General features: G+C 35.3%; 1 protein-coding gene across 2 annotated transcripts in view; it reads left to right on the top strand.

Annotated features, from left to right (window-relative positions):
- LOC122719827 (protein timeless homolog) overlaps positions 1-22,567 on the top strand; it is a 183,913-nt gene that overhangs the window by 148,962 nt on the left and 12,384 nt on the right. For both annotated transcript variants that reach the window (XM_043946017.1, XM_043946016.1), the window contains 5 exons: positions 19,726-19,806; positions 19,879-19,966; positions 20,034-20,232; positions 20,450-20,687; positions 21,416-21,513. In XM_043946017.1, the coding sequence (XP_043801952.1) occupies positions 19,726-19,806; positions 19,879-19,966; positions 20,034-20,232; positions 20,450-20,687; positions 21,416-21,513 (704 nt within the window). The remainder of the gene's footprint in view (positions 1-19,725; positions 19,807-19,878; positions 19,967-20,033; positions 20,233-20,449; positions 20,688-21,415; positions 21,514-22,567) is intronic.

Here is a 22,567-nt window from a genome sequence, read left to right on the forward strand (position 1 = left end):
ATATCACGCGTAATGTCGGCCTCCTTTCAAAAATTGCGAAAGCGACGTTTTAATTTCAGATAAAAGTGAAATAACTCCCCACGGCCAGATAAAACTTCCTATGCGCCACCCTTGAGCGTTGGACCCACTTGTCACGCATGACTCTTTGCGCATTGGATTTTTAAATGGCAACGATATTTTTTGACAGCTATACCCGCGATACTTTCGAATCTTTCTGTTCTTCATTTTTTCTTTTTTCTTTTTTTAAGGAACGTCTTCATAAGCATATTTACAACAATGAAATTCGTTTGCAAATTATGGAGGATCATTATTATGTCATATATATATTATGTGTGTATATTATTACTGGAACAATTTTCCTTTCTCTATTCTAAATTCTTATATTTTATATACTTACTTTATATTCTTCAACCGAGACAATCATTCTTTCCCTGTTCTACAGTCTCTTTCATTGAGTTTAGGTAAACTACTTACACAGATATCCCCAAGACACACTCGATCAATCCAAAACTTTGGATGGCCATGCTACACGCCCTAACCTCAAATGCTCGATCTTCAACGCTTGAAACTTAGTTACAGCAAATTTTAGTTTCTATCTAAAGATAAGATAGAAAGAAAGAGGAAGAGTTAAAATGTTTTAAAACGCAAGATTTTTTTCGTTCGCGATAATTATTAACGAGGGAAAGATAATCGTACGTAATCGGGGAAAGAGATGAGATCGGATGATGAAATTTGGTAAATTTCCTGCAGAGTGAAATATAAAAGGAACCCGATCGTGATATGGTTTTCGTCGTTAAGCAAACGCGAAAGATGTAAATGTTCATGCATTAAAACATGAACTGGCTTTAATGTGTACCGATATTACGAGGATATGAATTAATAAAACATGCACACCGTTGGATTTCGTTGTGTTTCTACTACAAGAATAATAACAATCAAAATGTGTCAGCTTGGAAATCGTAATTTTGATTTTCAATTATAAGAACGAAAATTTAAATTCCAAATTAATTTCAATATTGTTTTCTCATTTATTAATGAATATATTAAATATACAGTTTGAATATATAACGATATCTTTTTTTTTTATGTGTATACATATACACGGAAGATAATCAACTATCAGCTTAATTTGCAGTAAACAATATTATTTGATACAAAAAGGAGCAACCTCATCATTGTCATTAAAAATAGCTGATCACGGTTTTCAACATTTTCCACCATCCCCTTGTTTGAAAATATTTTTTGGGATGCGCATTTCGGCCACGTAATGCGTCAGCAAAATTTTTCAAAGAAATTAATGAATGAATCGTGTTAACTCCCATGCGTAAAGTGCAGAGACGTGCAATGCTTTCATGAATCATATAATATCGCCGGACATTTAATACGCACAATGAATGTAAAGAGCACGTGTCCGTACGAAATTGTGTGAACCATTCGTCCGTGGAATATAAAATTGAAAAAAAAAAAAAAAAAAAAGAAAAGAAAAATTGTACGAATAATGGAGATATTAAAAACCATCGATTAAACGATCTTCCATCAGGATGTATATCAAATATCCACAAAATGAACATACTAATGACTTCGATCGATCGTTCGACGCGTATACTTCATTATCGTATCCTTTCGATGCGACGTTACACAATTTACACACGAATTCGTGTACACATAGTGTACATTTTAAATTAATGCTAATTAATATTTGGTCTAAAAATATCGCTCGAAAATATGTTGAAATTTTGAAGAGAACATTGAGTTTAGAGCCGATGGTCGCATTTAATTGATTAAACCGTCCCCGAAACGACATTAAACTAATGAATTTAGAAATATTCGTGTAATTTTGAAACATTTGAAAACACTTGAATAATTTCTCCGTTATAAATTCCCCGCTATCAATTTCGGGCATTATCAACCTATCAGCCGCTACGTGGTTTCACCTCGCGTCGTATCAATTATCCTTATTTAATAATTGCGAGTAATCGCGTTTATCGTAGCGAGGCATCCTATTTTGATGATATCGTTGTTTGCGGAACGATTGTGATTGTTACATATACGCAGGTTTTAGGAAATCATGAACAAAAATCGTTTGCAATCACGTTTGGAAATATCGAAATTTTCGACGAACAAAATTTTATACGATCATGAATTATTTAATAATTGTTTATATATTATACATATATTTATGTATATTATGGAACAATTGTATTATTTATGAACATCGTTCGTATTTAATTCAACAATAAGCGGTCTTACGCAACACGACCATCATTAATGATAGAACGCATCATACATGCATTTCGAATCCCGTGCGGTACTACATATGGGGTTTACGAATGGTCAATCTCGTGGAAGCCAGCCAGACAGATCAATATCACATTACTATAAATAATTAATAGGTACTATATCCCTTTCTATACATACTGTGATTCTTCATAAATTTTTCTGTACCGTTTACGCATTGATAAAATAACGAAAATGATTTATCGCAGTAATATTGATTTTTTATCGAAAGAATATAGCGGTGAATAGAAATGAAAAATTTGTGATGCTTTCACTGCGAAACGAAATTTGGAGAAATATCGTGTACAGTTGCAATTTTTTTTTCGAACGATTTTTTTTTTTTTTATTATAAAATTGTCGTTTATTTGATCAAATTGTGTCAAAATATTTTTATTAATATTTAATAATTTGATATCTTAATTATTGCAAATCTACAAAACGAATATAGGACGAAATAAGGCAAAATTTTTTATTTGAATTTAAATAATTAAAAGGTTTAGAAAACAATTTTTCCAATTTATCCAGTTTAAATTTTTGCTTTTATCTGGAACAAACTATAATTCAACCCTATGTAGGTCGAACTTGGAAATCCTCTGTAATACTATTTTTTATGGCTTACGCTTTTCCTAATTTAACTTCGCATCTTCTTCTTACAAACTGCATGAAATATATAACCGGGAGGAAAATGTTAGCAATTTGTACTCAAGATGAACGTTGCATTCCAAGATAATTTGTTTTATTAGTTGATATGATAATTCTACGAGAAACGTGTTTCTGCAATTCCTTAAATAATTGACTTTATTTTTTACACGTTGCATATAAAAATAAAAATCATGCTTTATATTTAACTTGCTTAAGCTTAATGAACTATTACGTACGTTTAGATAAAATAATTTTTTTTCAATATTTCTCGTCTCCAAATTTTAATTTCGCTTCCATCTAAAAAGAATAATTAATTATTTAAAAACTCTAGAAACACCGTACATTACCTTTATACGTTTCTATTAAAATTACAATATATAAACTTCAATATTTCATTGAATTATCGAATTTTTCTTTTTTCTTTTTTTTTTTTTTTAACCAGCGTGCAATTTAATATTTCATCCCCATTTCCAGAATATTCCATAATCACCAAATTGAATATGTGATCGTAGACCCCTCGTATAACTCAAAACAGATAGGAGATCTTTAACGCGTAATTAAACACGGAAAATATATAACAGCGACAGTAGCGTAACCGAGTGCAAACTACGAGGGATTTTGAAAGGATGAACTACGGAATCCTTGATCAATGCGTATCTGATCCGATAATAATACCAATAATACCTTTCCGATACACAAGCTAATTACTGCGTTAGACATTGGAAACCGCAAACTATGCGCTAATAACGTCGAATCGATTCTAATAGTCGGGATTCGAATTAAAAAAAAAACTATTATATACAACTCGAATGCCTATCAAAAACTATTGTTTCCTTATATAAGATGGAATAATATAAAAGATGGATAGAAATCGTCGTGAAATATATTTTCATTGATATGAAATACGATAATTTCGGAACAGTTTCAATTTTTGTGCAAATTGAAAACGATGATTCTTAAAATAGTGAAAATTAATCAAATTTATAATTTGATTACATTAGAATCAAGAGAGTTGGAAAATTTAACATAATTTCGAAGGAGACCTAGGTTTTTGGAATTCAAAGAATTCTTTGGAAATACACGTTTCATCCTTTCGATTTTAGGATGCGCGTTTATTAAAATTTAATCTAATTTGATCGAAGATCGCGAAGAAATTATTTTAATTTATTTTCTACGAAAATTATTTTCAAGGAGCGTTTCGTAGTGGCCTCAGTGGCACAGTCGTCCGTCCATCAAAGGTGGACACGTATCGGTCAATGGCTCAACTAATTACGAAGTTCGTTAGTTGAGACGAGCATCGTTATCCACTTGTGCGTTCACAGTTCTCTCGGTTCAAAGAATAAGATGACGATAATTCTGCCGCGAGAGACGTGAATTTCAAACGTTTTTTTTTTTTTTTTTGATAAAATATAACGGATAAATATTTAAATCATATGTTTTATCATATTTTTAATATAAGATATAAGATATTAAAATTAAAATTACGTAGATTTATCCGGTTAAAAGGATGGATAAAGATTCATTTGAATTATTACAATTTTACAAAGAACTGTAAAATCTTTATGAATTTTATACAGTGACTTTTATGTCGTATTTTTATGTCGAAAGATTCGAATCGATCCAAATAATATTTCGAGCATTTCTCGATCTCAACGTGATTTACCGGAATCTAACTATTTTTACGATTTCTGGAAAATATTCATAAGTTAATCAAAGTTTTCCCATTTGAACTCGTTTGGGACTCGGATTGCGAATTTTATTTAGTTTCACGGCGCTTCAACTTTTATTATATTCATTTAAATGGATATTTTTCAATCGACATACTCTTTTATTATACCATTCTGTTCGATTAAAATGATAAATTTTATTTTATGATCATCTCATTCCCTTAATAAATCGCCGTCCTACGATAAATCCTTTAGATCGATAAGAGAAAAGATATTCTGAATTAGTAATTTTACAAAAAGTACAAAATATTTCCACCGACCCTATAACAGTTTTCTTTTAAAACTTCTAAACTAAATTCTTCGCTCAAGATTTTATTCAAATCAATACAATTAGAAAAATTAAAAATATTTCTAAGATCCTTACCCTTCAATCTTCTCTCACATCCCCTCCACCGAGCTATCCCCTTTCATCCATCCATTTTATCTATTCACAGACGCTAACAGCCATCGATCCATCTTTTAAAAAGATCGTCCAAAACAATTAACATAATCGAAAAGAACCTAGAATAAAAATCTTTTCTCACTGAAAATCATAAGCGTATATTCGATCCATTTTCTGGATCGAAAAACTCTAAAATATATATTTCCTTCGATCTTCGAATGTTTGGAAAGAAACGAAACACGCCCCCTTTCCTCCGAATATACAGAAAACAACCTTTAACAAAATCGATAATCCATCTCATCTCACGCTGCATCAAGACACCAAAGAAGAGACACCAATCCATCGTGTATATATATATCGCGAGATGGGATCGGTGGGCAGCAAACGAGGCGAAATAAGCGGAAAGAGCAAAGGCAGCATGGCCGGCCGATATACACAGGGGACACGTAAACCGGAACCGTGTTTGCGATCTCGTTGGCCATTCCTCTGGCCAACTCAACAGGAATTGTCCCGAGTACGTCGTCGCCCGGATCCTGGAACCGGGGAGGAGGGGGCGATAAAACTGCATCTAAACAACGTGGCGGGGGACGAGGGCGTCCGATGGAAGATTGTTGAAAGGGAGGGGAGGGGAGGGGAGGGGAGAGGGGCGGCGAGGTCGGTCGAAGCTGCGTCGTTACGGAAAAAGGTTAGGTCAAGTGGTCACGGTGACAATGGTGGGTGCACCTATAGTAATAGCCGCTCGTTACACGGAAGCCACTCCACCGCGTACGTATTCTTGATAACTGCACGGCCGACTGCCCCTCGAGAGGTCGTAGACGTTAATAACTACGATCACAGATGTTTTCGATAATAACCTCGTGTGGACCTCCTCGTGTTATCCTCCAGTGCTTCTCAACAACGCAATCATACGAGAGGGGATGATTAAGAATTTAAACGTTGAGAAACGATCGATCGTTTAGAAGGAATATTCCGAACAGAAATCGATACCTTTCGGATTTCCTTGTGTTTTCCTTTGTAGAATTGCAGACGAAAATCCTCTTTTATGCGTAATTAATATCAATATTTTAAGGAGGGATTAGATAGAAACTTCGCCCTCGATACAATCAATTCGAAACAATTCGAACGCCAAAATTTTCGATTAACACCTTTAAAAATCTTTCGAAAGATAGAAGGAACGAGGAACGATATGAGAGGCACTGTTTCTCGCTCGACGCGATCACGGGAACGGCGATAACGTTAAAGATTAAATCCCGATGATATCGATGTCGAGTCGGGCATAACGTAAATGCATAATCCGGTGTAAAGCCAGTGTTCGTTTCCAGAGGTTGTAACGCCTCACTCTCTCTCTCTCTCTCCCTCCCTTCCTCCCCTCCCCTTCCCCCTTCTGCTCGTCGACCATCGAGTTAATAAAGTTACCGCTAACAATAACTGTAGCGATACCAGTTCGATAATGATGTCGTTAGTAAGAGCGGCGGGCGTAGCGGTGACGTTAGCGACATTAGTCTTATTGTTAACCCCTCCTCTCCGCCGATAACGATATCCAAACCGATACTGTACGCGGTTCTGGTAATCCTGACTGCAGCCTGAGGTATCTGTGGTGGACCGCCGGTAACGATACCGAGATGCTGGTGGTGGAGAAGTGGCGCATCTGGTGTTGGTGGAACGGGATGAGGGGAGAGCAGGGGAGGCAGGGGAGGGAGGGAGGGTGAGGGATTCTACCCAGGGACGTGATCGCGTTGACAACCAGGCCGGGAGATGGGGGAGGAAGGGACGGTTTCGAACGATCCGGTTTGAATAAGTAGTTACCGGCCTAATAGTAGTGCCGAACCGTGACGCCCGTTGAATACAGAATTTTCAGCTTGCCACGGAACGAGCAGATTGGTCTGGAGGTAGGGTGACCCCCGAACGAGGCAACCGTTGCCCCCTTGAGACTTGGATTCGCGGCGTCAAACGATCATAAACACCTTACTCTCTCTTTCTCTCGTTCTTTTTTTTTTTTTTTTTTTACTTCAGTTTTGTGTGAAGGCGAAGGATATAAAATGTTTTGCTTGATCGGTTGTTGGATTTTCGAAACGTGTGAATATTTAGAGTCGAGAGAGCAAGTAGATACATGAGATAATATGGTTGTAAGTGATTAATTTTCGGTGATCTGAAGTAGGGATAAAAATCGGAACGGATGAGATATAGGTTTTTAATTTAAAAGCGTGTTCTCGTATCGATATCGAGCATACTTTTCTCGAGCCAAGTAATGAATTACGTTATTAATTAATTTACTTGGACTGGGTCGAGTATTACTCGATTAAATCAAATTAAAGGTAACGCTAATGCGTAAGTTATAGTTAATCGATGAATGATGAGAACGTGGCTCGATGGCTACGGTCGTGTCACTTCTGCGAAAGTAATTCTACGTTAAATTGCCATTCTATCGGTGTGGACGATTAGTAGAACCGTATGTCGGAATTATCCTAGATTATACTACTGAATTGTATCAATATCCGAAACTGAATACCTAAAATTGTTATGCTATTAGGTATATTTCATTCAACTTCTAATCACTTTTCTTACGATAAAAATTATATGTCAGAATTATCCCAAGTTATACTACTTACACCTTATACATTGAACTGCTACTTAGTCACGTATCGTTATATTCCATATACTATCTACTTCCATTCCAAAATCACAAAACATCACGATCGATCCTCCCTCTTTTCATTATCTCACGCATCTTAAGTACCATTGTTTTTCCAATCCAATCGACTTCTTCGATGCGAAAAAGTTCCCCTCTCGACACGATTCTCATGACCGATGATATAACCCCCTCCCCCTCGAAGAGATTTTATTCTCGTATCTTTAACTTATCTCAACCTTCTGTTCGGTCAGATAACAAAAACCAGCCATTGGAAACGTGACTTGCGGGTAATCTGTATCGGTATTATATTCTTCTTTCTCGAAAAAGAAAAAGAAAAAAAAAAAAAAAAAAAAGAAAGGAATACCGCCCTTCGACCCGCATGTGAAAATCGTACGATCCGCACTTTCGCCCTCCTTCTTCATCGCCGTTCCATTCTTGAAAACGACGGTCGGAGAATAATCGATTCGGCTCGGTATTAACCAACAATGGGTTTCATTGAAAACTCGATAACGACGACTTCTTCTGCTCTGGCGATCAAGCGGCTACGAGAGGGTTTAACACGTCGGCGGATAAGATCAGCCCGGCTTTAATCCAGTTTCTGCAGCTCTGGTGAAGATCGCGATTGGGAAGAGGGGGAGGGGAGGAGGGAAGGAAGGAGAATAAAAGCTCGGACGACCCGGCTTTTTGTGATTGGAAAAATGTCAATAAAATCGCTCCACGGTGAAAACGGGCTAATTTAAAAGGAAAATTTGTTGTTTCCTTAAGAATCGCGAGTTTAGAGTGTTAATGGAAATGAGAGAACGAAATGGATGTAATATATATATATATATTAAAAGAATCTGAAATAGGAATTTTTGTTTATTTTTCCTCTTAGATGAGATTTCTATCGAAAGAAGGATTTCAGAAAAATTGTATTATTGTATAGCATGACGTAATATAATGAAAGAAGAGGTTATCGATTTCGAATTTCTTCTTCTCCTGCACTTCCAAAGGAAAAGAGAAGAAGAAAAAAAACAGATCTTCCGGTTAGATACGCCATTATGTAACGCGCTACGCGGAATTCTAACGTCTCGCTCGTCGGAAGTGAAAAAAACTTTCTTTTCTTCTTATACGTTCCTTCTTGCACACCCCTTGAAAGTTTGAACAAACGATAGAATATAATCCTGAATTCGTAATAATGAAATCACGAGATTGTTATTCAGCAGGTTGACTGTAAAAGTTACCCGTTTATAACCTGTTTAGCTGTCAGATTGCCAGACGTATCAAATTGCAAGCCAAGGTGCGGCACACAAGAGTTCCCATCCTACCGACTATTTTAAATTCTCAACTTTTGCGATACGATAGTTTAACCCGCGCGAACCCGTTGCCCTTCAATCTTCCACTTTTAATACTCTTTCAGTTTTCTTTTCTAGATTGTCGATAATCATATCGACGTAAAGAATTTTAATAAAATTATACACGATCGTTATTTAACAACAGAATGTTGTTAAAAACGTGTTATTTTATACTGGAAAATATCGAAAAATCTCTGCAAGGGTATATATAAAGCGAGTATCGTTGTAAATTTTTCAACGGAACGATTAAATAATTCACCCCCCGTTTCCCCTCTCGAGTCTTACAGTCTTAGTTCACAAATTACAGCTGAGACGTGAATTATCTAGGCAAGCTAGGGTATCAGCTCAATCCGATCAATCTGTAATAATACATAGGCTATCGATTTCCCAGACAGTACACTCGGATAAGGAGAAAGGTAAACAAGATATGAAACACCGTGAATTTGAATACAAATTACATACCTATTTCGATTGAAATATATCCGAATCTATTCATCAACCGTGGATCTGTACAATTGAGGCGAGCCTCGTATATAATTTTATTCATTTATTCATTTCGAATGAATCGACTGGAAGCCATCCACTGGGGTGTTGATCCACGTATAACCTGATAGAATCTTTCTATTTCCTTCTCCAACTCTATAAAACTTTCTATCATTAATCAAATACAAGAAATTTCCCTTTAACTTGCCACGATGTTTTTAAATTAAATTAACGAACCTTCTCCCCCCCACTCCCCTCCAAAAAAAGCGAACGTTCCTTTTCTCAATTTCCTGTTCCCGAAATAGAGTGCATCGTTACTTGTAAAAGTTTGATAAAAGTTTTCAACTTGGGATGTGCACCCCACTTGTACAAGTTCAGTGCGAACGCGGATAGACAGATGCGTGTAAACAGGAAGTAAACGGTCAAAAATTAAAACGTTATACTTTGAAAAGTATATTGAATGTAGGATGGAAAAGAAGAAAAAACTTCGGCTGGCCGTTTACATGGAAAGGGCGGCGGTGGACGGCGAGCATCAAAGCACACTTTCTTTCTAACTTTAACCCTCGCGCGGTGATACACGGACAAAGAGCGGGACGGTGCGCATATTTTAAAAAAGCCTCGGTAAGGACGTCTCGTGGAAGAAAAGTACAGAACCGTCATCTTGCTGGTCGCTTTGTGGCGCGTATCAAATTGCGAGGGAGCGAAGCCTCTTTTCTTCGCGCGACGACACCGGAAGGGCCCTCTTCGCGTTAATTACGTTAATAAGCTGGTTAACTGAACCTTGACGGAAACCACGTTATCATAGAAAAGATGAATGGAAACTTGTGCTCGTCGAGGAAACGTTAGATTTTCAAATAATTCTTCGAAAAACATGGGAAATATCACGGTGGCGAGCTATTTTATTTTATTTTTATTTTATTTCTTCCCTCCAACCATTTTCAAATCGTGCGTTTTCACAAAGAAAAAATCATTCCTCTGAATGAATACGCTGCCATGCCAGCGAGGTGTTCATTTCCTAGAATGAAATTTATTTGTTAAAAATCAGTGAATGAAGCAGTGATGAAGATATACAATCTCAAAAGCGACGTGATACCACGAAATTATGTAGAAGAAATGGTTTCACCTTTTCAAAAAAGTTTGGTATCCATAACCATTGATCCCTCTAATTTTGTTAAAAAGAAAAAAAGATTTTCTCGTCCTCCTATTAATTCATATATTTATACGATTCTTATTAATAGAAAATAATCCAATTTTACGTTCCACGTTTTCACAAGTTAAAATTAGACACGTTAGACTCGCACGTAACAAATTATCTGGAAAAACATACAATATTCAACAAGCAATATTACACGCAATATTAAACAACAGTTGAACAACAAATATCCCGGTTGTTGTAAACGGTTTCGTTCATGAGAGCGCGGTTTACTATCTGGTTTCTGTCCGCTTCCGCCACTTACTCTTTCCGCGTTATTTCCGGGGAAAACTCGTGCATCCACTCGCTTTGGGGGAAAAAAAAAGAAAAGGAAAAAAAAAAAAAAAAAAAAAAGGAAAGAAAGAAAAAAATAGCGACCGCCCGATCCCGCGCAAATTATTTCGGAGATTGCCTTTTTTAAATGCAATACATAGTGTGAATAAAAAAGAGGAGAGGCTCGATACCATGGTCGCCGGTTATTATCTCCTCGCAAATTACACCTGGGCTCGGAGCGGCGAGAATTTCCGTCCCGGCTACAATAAACCGAGTTACCCTTCATCCCTTCCCCCTCCATCTCCCTCCACCCTCCCTTCCCCCTTTTTATCTATCCATCTCACCCTCCTGCGCCATACTTATTTTCAACCCGTGCAACTTCTCGATAGGCTCGAGCCTTATTTACTTTGGCCACCGTGTACAACGTGCGCGTGCACGTTACTTATTACTCCCCCCTCCTTTTGCTGCCCGTGTAACGGAATCGTATAATGCTCCTCCCTCGTGTTCACGCTCGCGATACCGGGCTAATTTAATGTTTCGGGAATCAGGATCGCGGTTGTAACGAGAGATCGGTATCAAGTAAGCGTGGAGCACCCGAGGATGCTAATTATAATTTGTTGTCGTGGAATATTATCTGTGCGCAGACCGTGTTACAATTAATACGTACAATCCTTGCTTGTTCGAGGGGATGGGATTAGATACGAGTGGGTGTCGAGTGATTTGTGTTTGGTGGAATTGAGGTGATGTTTGTTATTAGATCTTTTTTCCTCTTTCTTTTTTTCTTTTTGTTCTTTTTGTTTTTGTTTTTGTTTTTTTTTTTTTGATATGTGAGAAAGGAATCGATGCGTTTGATTGGAAGAACAAATTTTTCTAAAAATATTGAACGTTGTTACGGCAATTGTATCCTTCTTCTTCTTTTTTTCGATAGTTTTTATTTTATAAAATAAAATCGTGAAAGTGACGAATAAAATGAAAGTTTCACAGGCTAGACGAAATCGAATCGGGAGTCTTTGCATTCTCAAATGTGTATCTTAATAATTCTGTTAAATATTTTCATCCAGTCCATCATCAATAGAATAAAAGAAAAAAGTATTGCAAAGAATGTGCATTGAAATTCTTAGAGAAGATTATTAATGCGCGATAAATTGCTGGAAGTAAGCATTTTATGGAAGTATTAAATATGTATTAAAGATAAGGACTTTTTAAAGTTGTTTAAAAGTGGCAAATTGAAATATAAAATGAAATATTGATGAGTGGGATTAAAAAGTTTAACGGAAGATTTTTTATAGTAGAATAGAAAATATTTTAATATTACGAAACAATATATATAAAAAAAAAAAAAAAAAAAATAACTAAAACTAAAACGTACATTCATTTTAAATATATTGTTGGTTCTAAAGAGATATATTGAAATGTTACTTATGTATCGAATATTTTATCAGCACGGCTTATTTATGTCGAAATAAAAAAGATATAACAAGTATATACGAATAAACAGAAAAGTATAAAGTAACAGGAAGCAGTAGTAGGTAATAAAGAGTGATATATTACAGATAGAAGTTAGAATGAAATGTAATGAGCGTGCATAAAACTCATGATAGCAGACTATAAACCGCGTGGTGCAATGCATTCAACATGCCTTGTACGACCAGTATTTCTTGAAATTGTAAATTATTTCGTGGAACAAATAATCTTATTACCTGAAATAATCTTATTATTATCGAGGAAAAAATTATCCCATCTGATATGAAAATTGATAAACTCCTGTATATTCTTCTATGCGAGAATCGTGCATACCAATTTACACAAGTACTATAATTCACAGTGTAATAACTATCAATTTTCCTACAGTAATACAGTATTATTATTGGTCAGACGTAAAAGACGAAAGTTTTACTGTTTTTCTATTACTTATTACGTAGCATTGCGCAGTTATAATTATATTAGAAACGAAGATAATTATTACGTAAAAATATAATTTATAATAATTGTTCGTATTTAATTTTCAGACTCCATTATTTCTAATTTTAAAACTTATGAAAATATATTGATTGAATATTTTCAATCATATTTCTTTTAGTTGATTCGTTAAATAAATGTAACGTTATCCATATCATTATATTTATATAATGATATCAATATTACAATATTTAAAAATTATAATGCGAATTTTTATATACGACAATAAAAATATTTAAAATTTTTATTAACTGTATAAACGACGTGCATCATTCGTTTATATTCATTATCAATAAGAATTATACCGTTATCCTGTACATTAAAATGATTTAAAAATTGAATAAATATTGATATGATCGTTGTCATTAATTACACCAGCCGCGGTAAATTTAATTTGCACGATAAATCTTCGGGAAATTATAGATTGTATTAAATTATTTTCATCTACTGTGGCACGTTTTATAAATTAGTTTACTTTCTCAGGTTGAAATACGTATTGTGGAACATTTGTTGCGAAAATATACGACTGTTATACGTTTTAAGCATTTACATTCAGGATAATGCCTGTTTTATTATTCATTCGGTTTTATATTCGTTGGAATGTTTAATTTTAACCAGTCGTAACTTTGCCCTTCTTCGTAGTGTCAGTTCACATTTCGCTCGATTGTGGAAAGAAATAGAAATAATTTCAGGGAAAGATATTGAATTGGGAAAGATCGATGAAACGAACTGTCAGAATATATTGAAATCAATTCTGGAATAGATTCGTCTTATTTACTGGTTCCAGATAACTAAATAGATCCGATTAATTGGATCAGTTCTGAACACAATGCATAGTTACAGATTAAACTTTAATAATTGAATTGCTTCTTCTCGTTTGTTCCAAAAGATCTATAGTACGAATACTTTGGTAAATTACTAGTGGTTCTATAGATATATCTCTTCTCTCAATTATATCAAGACGTATTTCAGAAGTTCCTAAAATTGGAAGCCAGATTACATCGATATATTTTATTCAAAGTTTAATGAATATTCGATTTACGATGTCTTCTAACTTATTTATTTTCCATCTCTTTTATTTTTCTTTACGCACAAATAACGCAGTTGATCTATTTTCCTTGTTTTCAACATCAAAATATATCCAGGTAATAATTCTAGGTTGATTAAATATAAAGCTCTTCGATTCATAAAATTACTTGAAATTGCTGGTGACATTATAAATGAACGTCAATCTTCATTACATTATTAGACACTTTATCTAATTATATTAAATTTTCTGAACTTAAGATTTCGATAAAATTTTCCATATAAACATTTGAAAAGATATTAATATTCATAATCACATTACAGAATTTTCGAGAATAGTTAAAGCTTAATTAAAACAAAAATATGTGATTTTATTCTTCAGAAAGAAATCGGACAAATGTTAAAATAAAATGTAAAATTAAATTTTTAAACGAAAGATTTCTCGATTCTTTTGTGTTCGCGCGTAAATTAATGGGAAAGTAATTCAACGTGACTATCGGAAATATATATATATATATTTCTCTCAAAATAGATCCGATGCTTGCAATAAAATAATAATCCTTGCCAGTGTAATTTCATCGGATCAGAATATCAGATGAGAATCTTTACATAGAGCAATGATACGTCGAAATTCTATCGTCATGGACGTGTTAAGAGCAACACTATAATCGCGTGTAAATCGTCTTTGTACAGTTGGGACACCTGTATGCGCATACATACACACGCACCTGTGTACACGCAGGTGCACCATTATACATTACCATAGAATTGTCGAGACGATCGATAAGCCTGTAACGAGACATAACCTAAGTTATCGGGAGACTTTGGCCATGCACCGTTGGTAATCGTTGATCCGAGAGAATGTACACGGATACACGTACATGCATAAATGGTTGATCTATCAAATGAGCCCGACTTTGGCAATCAGACATTGTTTCTTACTTCACGTATCGTGTAAAATTGTTTAAACGTTCCACAATAATATATATCACGAAATATCAAATTGCTTTAAATTCTAAGTACAATAAATTTCGTTTCGAGATAATTTTGATAATCGATAATTATCAAATTAAGATAAAAGATGAATGGTTTGCAGACTTTTTATTCTTTGATAATTAATAAAAATATATCTGATGATATTTTTTGAATAAATTAACATTTATTAGGAATTATTTTAATATTTATTGTATCATGTGAAGATATATTATGTTATATATGTATACAGAATGTCTCGTTTTAATTTCTTTGAGAAAAAATGGGATTTCAAGAAGATCATATTTGGCAAAAGTTCCACTAATAAAAATTTCAACAATCAACAACTCAAAAACGTGTCACTAACTTTTTTGACTAACGTTAGAAAGTAACACCATTTTTAAAAAATAAACATTTAAAATCAAACATCTTAGCAATCTTACAACTTTTGTTTAAAATATTTTTTTCATATTTCTTCATATTTTCCAAAATCTGTCCAAATGGATTAAAGCAAAACACTCTGTATATTGTTTCTAATATCTGAAAGAGGCTCGAACATTGTCGAACGTGTTCAGTTTCGTAACTCTTGAATAGATATGCAATCCCTAGATAGAGTTCGAGCCCTTTACAATTCTAGTACCTATGAATTACATTATAACTATCTTGTACCTAACAAGATTATATTTCAAGATTAGACCAGTTAACAGAATTCGAGCGTATAATTTACATTAGTGTGAATAAATGTGAACAACGGACACTAAACACTAAATTAAACTAAACGGACAGAGAAAATATCGTTGCATAAAAATAAAAACAAATGTGTTTCTCGTTCGTGTCGTTCTCCCTATTTCTCGATATTTAAAGTTAAAAGGTTTTTTTTTTAATTACAATAACGATAGAATCGATTAAAATTCGAACGATTCTCAATCAGAAATGAACAACTAACAACGTTTCCATTGTAATAAGGATTAAATTCCCATTCTGTGACCATCGAATACGTTCGCCAGGTGACTATGAATGGAGGCGATAAATATTTCAAGATATTGATTCTCCGTATTGACAACGGCAGCACATGATTACAGAAATATTAATTTCAAACAAAATCGAAATTAAACCGTCGAAACGAAAAAAATAATCCACAAGAATCTTTTCTTTCTTTCTTTTTTTTTTTTATTAATATTAATAACACGGATTCTCACTCACACTTGTGACTATTTTTTATGAAAAGTTTTTTTCTAATGTTCGTAATAAGCTCGACTCGAGCAGAAAATTCAGAAGCTACCTTCCTCTATTTAAACCGCAAAATTATACATAGTCAAATTCCATGAGCCAAATTACTCTTTGAGCAACAATGTTTGCAGACACTTGCAGAACTTTGTTCCTTGGTATTCATTTGAAATGGATGACAAGAAGCATTGTTTTCCCCCTTTTGTAAACGCGAAGGAGGCACGGATATTTGTTTACAAACAGTTGTTTGCAAACATAACTGCAAACTGTTTTGGAAAAACATTGGAAAACATTTCGGAAACAAGAGAAACATCATTTGCATATTTACATTGGCAAGCAAAGTTTTCTGAAAATATTTCCAAGTGTACGCTTCGCTTTACACGCAGACACTCCATAATGCATACGAGTCCATCAGTTTTAAATAAGTTTTAATCCTGAATTTATTTATTAGTCCACATTTTTTAAGAGGTTCCCTAAACTTTCGAATTTATTTTTTCATCCTTTCCCACCAGTGGTAAGCAACTTTAAAAATACAAAGTTAAGAAACTTAATATTCATCCATTGTTCTTTCTTGAATAATCACGGTGCTGCACCTTTTTAAGAGATTTTTCGTAACGTGTATTTAACAATTTTTCGTTTAAACACACTCCTCGTTAGGAGAAACGTTTTAAATATCTAGAATCCTCGTTGATCGAATTATCAATAGAATCGCGTTTCCTCGAAGATATTTTTCAGCGCAATGGCGTGCATCGTTAATTCGTGACTCGGTCCTCCACGCGAAATGGAATGCGGAAGGGCATTATTAAATTCTTCACGCGCAAGTGGCCAAACAAACGAGATTAATGCTTTATTCGATTTCGTAGAAAATAAATAACGCTCGTCTCGCTCGCTCTTGAGCGAGATAAATTTTTCAAAAATTCACAATTTTCCACAACAGGTGTTATTTGTTTCCTTCGACGATCGAAGGATGTACGATCACACGTGTCGATGACGCACGAGCAGAGATAAAATTGTAAATTTGCGATCTACGTGGAATTTACGTAGATTCAGTTGGTACGCTTGTTTCAATGAATCTCGATTAATATATTATTATTTTATCTCACGAGAGATAAAAATTGTAATAAAATCGTAACGCAATTGTATCGTGAGCAATCGGGTGTATTATTTTTCTTTTTCTTTTTCAAACGATATCTCATTATCGAGTCAGCGTTAATCGTTTTTTTCCAGCGTTCCAATAATATTTATTTATAAAATTTTAATATACCGTGTATATGATACAATTGCATTAATATAAATTGTATGTTTGTAATATTCGTTTGTAATATTATGCGGTTTATATAAGTTCATTCATTTCACGATGTTTTTGAAATACGATTTTAACACTATTGGTTGAAAAATATTTTAAATGCATATTTTTACCGATTAAAATTTTACAACGTGTGAAATATTTCGGTTTAAACGAATTTATTATATTATTATTAAAATTTATATTAAAATTTCATTTATATTTAAATATCATCCTTGATCATCTGTAATCGTCTTTAAAAATTATATAACAATGCACGCATTGAAAATACGGACGGTTAGACTATAATGAATTAGTTTCTGGACTCTATCGTGGTGAAACGTTACCTTTCTAATTCTTTCTCCACTAAGATTTTCAGATGAAAATTCTTTGCGAGTTTTATTTTATCTCTGAACCGGTGTTCTCTGAGGCGAGTTCAAAAGACCACGGAAAGGAACAATTAAAACTTTAGGTTAAAATAGCATCGCCGTCAACGTCACTTGAGCAAACTGAATTCTTCGGAAGGCGAGAAAACTTTTCCCTGGCCGTAACAACACGACACGTTTAAAACAAAAACTTTACACGATGATTTAAAATACTCGACTTACTTTTAAACAAAAATTTAGATCTAATGTATTCCTAACTTTCGGTTTGAAAAATTGCGCTTCCTTGAATGCATTAAAAGACAATGCAAAAAAAATTCTTTTCTTCGTGTAATCCCGACAAATTTTGAAACAAAATTTCAATCTTGAATTAACTTTCATATCCTAAAAAAATGATAAAATTTCGAAAACGAATTTTTCGAACGGAAAAAAGAAAAAGAGAAAAAGTATTATTTCGAAAAGTTAACGATCAGAGATACGTTGGAAGGGCAGAGACGAATCGTGGCTCGCTCTAGCGTGACTTTCATAAAGCGAGGAAAAAGGATAGCGGCCGCGAAGCCTTAGAAAATTTGCCCCGTAACGAAGCTTTGTGCCGATCCAATCGTCGGTTCCACCGTGTGCAATTTTTCCCTGGCCATCGTATCTAGCCTGTGCCCGCCTCGGCGGACTAGTCGAAAATGTAATCGTCTTTCCACGGCCGCTTAATTCGCCGGTCGGGTTGTCCGCAATGCAGAGAAAAAAACAAGAGGGAGGACAGGGAACCTACGGGATCCGATTCGATCGGATTCTGCATTACCGCGTACACGTGTGAACCCTCTGCCTCGTTTCAGTGTTCTCCAACTTCTCTTCACCCGTGAATCTTCTGATACAATAACTTGTAATTTTTTTTTCATTTTTCCTTACTTTCGATCATCGAAAATGACGAAGAATAATTTTTGATGATCAATTCTTTGTAATTTCATTCTCGAATTCGTCTCGTTTGGATTAAACAGCGAAAGAATTAATTTCTAGTATCATTGTAAAACGAATAAACGTTGAAAGTAATTAAATAAAAACGAGATGAAGATGACAGTTCAAAAAATATCTTACAACCCTCTTGTTACATCTCTTTTCAATAAATACTTTAGGGTAAAACGCTGAAAAGTTCCAAAGCCAAATAATTCTGAGCTTCGATAACTCTCGATATTTTTTACTCCCAGATTCGTCTTTCAATTCAGTGATGAAAAACCGTGATATAATCCTCATAAGATTGAGAATCACTGTTTTCGCCGTTTTCGAAATTTTTTTCGCGTAAATTAATCGAACCGCAACCTCCGCTTCTCTTTTCTTCCTGTGGCTCGATCCTTTTCTTTCTTTCTTTCTTTTTTTCGATAGATTTTTAACGAACGATCGAGGGATCGCCACTTTCGAAGCACGAGGTTACGATTTGTCGAGTCTGGGACACGAAACGGTTCGAAAAAGCACACCATCCCCCGACATCCATTGATTCTCCTCCAGTCGAATTCAATAGAGTGGCCGCGGGAGTCGTGGTCGGTCCTCTCTGTATTCAGGGGAAGGTTGGCAATTGTTTGCGGGAATTTTCGTGCCCACCACCACGAAGAAATAGCGTCGCGCGCGTTTCGAAATTTTGCACGTGTCGTTGCCATGTTTTCACGCCACCCGCCACGCCACAACGGTCGGCCGCGATGCACGGCTCTCTCTGCACGTGACGTTCTATTTTTACTCGATTGCTCGATGATGAAACTTTGCTTCGAATTCGATGGATTCGATCGTATCGAGATTTTATGGCGTTTCGAAACGAAATTCCCTTTTTTCCCCCTTTTTCATGTATTTTTCGGCGTATGACGAGACACGCGATTTATTTCAACTCTCCCCCTCGATACGCGTTTCAAGAGATACGTTGTGAAGATATTCCTTCGTCCTGTTTTCAGTAATCGAAGAGGAAAATGTTGCGCAAAGCCGAGGAAAGCAGTGGGAGGAAAATGTGGAAAGTCTTCTTAACGACGAGCCAGGTAAAAAAATATCTCGATGCAATTTCCTAATGAAATTGTTGAATATGTAGCTTCAACGTGTCATTCCTTTAGATGACGAGGACGATGACGAAGAAAGGGAGGCGGAGCCATATTCTACGGTGGTGGAAACCGATTTCAAGTTCTCCGATTTCGTCCACAGGTATAATACTAATAATTAACAAATGGATATTAATATCGGTCGTTGTTTGAACAACTTTTTTCCCAAGATTCGCCAATGTGAAGATCGTGAGAGCAATGCTGATCCTCCTGCAACAATTTGACAAGAACACGGACGAGGTGAATCATTACGTGAACAAGATGCTTCATCGGATAGCGTGGGACTGCAAGATGCCAGGAATGATGTTCCAAGCGTCCATGTTCCGAGTTTTCCAAAGAATCCTCGAGTCCAAGCATCGCGGTCACAAGGTTGGAAAATTTCTATGATTACTTACTCTATGATACAAAATATTTTCCAACGATTTTCCAATGATACTTCACCATCAGAGGATGCTGTTTTCCTCTTCTTAACTCGGCGAAAACTTGGTCCTCGGTTATTTACATTTCTTTCTGCGCGCCGTTCAACAGCCGCCGGAAGAAGCGCGGTCGCATCCCGATCCACGAGATGTTTTCCCCCTTTTTACAGGAACTGCAAAAGTTCGCGGTCTTCATAATCCGCCGTTTCATCGAAGTCGCGCAGAAGAACCGGAAAGCGTACATGGAGCTGCTCTTCTGGAAGACCACTCGTGACGCGACCGAGGTCGTCGAGGGTTACAACGCGGAAACGGATAACAAGAAAGTTTCGCGCAACCTCTGGACCGAAACCCAAGAGGACGAGTTACGCACTCTCTTTATGGAACATCAGACTAACAAGTATCCCCAAGGTACGTTGCCTCTCCTCTCGACCTTGCCTCTCTCGCTAAATCCTATGATTTACGGGGCTTCTTTTAACCCGCAACTTCTCCTCGATATTTTTCAATTTGTCGGATCCGCTTGAGCGCGCCGGATTAACGTTTAAATGCATTTCTTAACTTGCATCTAACCTTTGCTCGATGCTTGCTTTGCGACCATTGACTTTTAAATTTAGGAAAATTTTTATTTTCCAAAAATATTCAAAAAAAAAATATTTAGGTCATTCTAAATGTAGCAGTTGAATACGTTCGAAAGAAAATTGTCAAATATTGGAATTAAGACGAAAATTTGAAAAGTCTCGTTTATACGCGATGTTTCGTACAATTTGTATAAAATCTAATTAATAATATAATCAACGTGGCTGGAAAATTGAGAAAACTAGGACATATTTATTAGAAAAAAAATTTACCAATTTATTGTCAGGATGGAATTCTTTTAACCTACGATCTTTCATATTATGAAATTGGTAGATACTAGAGAATCGTCGATAATATCAAATTACTGGTAACAACGTCTTCATTTATCAGCTAACCCAATCACGTATCCCTGCGATCGTCCAGTTATTCTTCTCTTTTCTACGATTCAATTCGGGGGATAATATTGATTGAATATAAATAGCACGTTCGCTGAAATACTTTAGCCACAACTATTAAAGATAATTTTTTTCTAGGTCTATATATATATATATATTTTTTTTTAGATGTCATCGATTGGATACTTGAGAATATTAATCAAGAACGAACACGTCGTGGCATCATAAAGAAATTGAAAGAGATGTCTCTGATTATCAATTCTAAGGTAAGTCATTTTTTTCTCCTTACTTTTTTTCTGGTAAGAAAAATTGGACGATCTTAAATAGATTTATTATATTTTTTAAAGAAGTAAATTTTCTGTTTTATTATTGTCTTACATATTGCAATTTTCCGCTGTCTTTGCCAGATTTCTCTTCGAGCTAAATCGAAGAAGGGTGGAAAGTTGCAGAGCTATCAAAAAGAGTCAACTACAAAAAAATATATATATATATGTATTTGTTATACTTGGTGGAGATTATTTTCCTCGATGATGTATGGACTATATGAGACTGACACTCCCTACGAGTGGGTCCTCAAGCTGATATATACGAGTATCAGCGTATCTGCTAACTTTCATCTTTCTGCACAACTTTATTTTCAAAAAAATTATGATCCAAGCATTTATCCTCATCATCTTCGGCGAAAAGCTTTTTTTTTTCAATCAAAATTTTAAAATTACATCTTCCTCTTCTACGATGTATTATATATTACACGTATTACATCGAATCGATCGGACGTATCCACCTATGCAACGTATCCATCCTTTCCAAAAAAATATTCGACCGAAAAAAAATGTTAAACCGTAGTATCCCACGATTTTCCACTATTCGAAATAATAACCGTAGTGAGGAAATGATTTTTCAACAATGAAGCCACTCAATGACGCATAGCCTCGTTTTATTAAATCCCTCGAACGATCGTTCGAATCGACTGCGATTTTTCGATCGAAAAAGAAAAAAAAAAAAAAAAACTTTTTTAAATCGCATCCTCTTCTTTGATTCACAATAATCGCACTGTGTTCCAAATAAACAAACGATCTTCCTAAACAACGAAGCCACTCAATGCCTCGTTATCCCTCGAACGATCGTTCGTATCAATCGGACGATATGCGACCAACCCACCCTTCCCAAGAAATATTGGATCGAACGGTCGACGATCCAGCTTCAATCCTTCCCCTCTTCCTCCCTCCCCCCTGGCAGGGGGATCGATGATTTATCGAGGAGCGCGAGAGAACGGGTAAGGGTAGACGAGCCTTTGAAAATAAGTTTCTGGACTGGCTG

This window comes from Apis laboriosa, unplaced genomic scaffold (genome assembly GCF_014066325.1).
Source record: "Apis laboriosa isolate Shangri-la unplaced genomic scaffold, ASM1406632v1 scaffold9_cov152, whole genome shotgun sequence".
Taxonomy (NCBI): Eukaryota; Metazoa; Arthropoda; class Insecta; order Hymenoptera; family Apidae; genus Apis; species Apis laboriosa.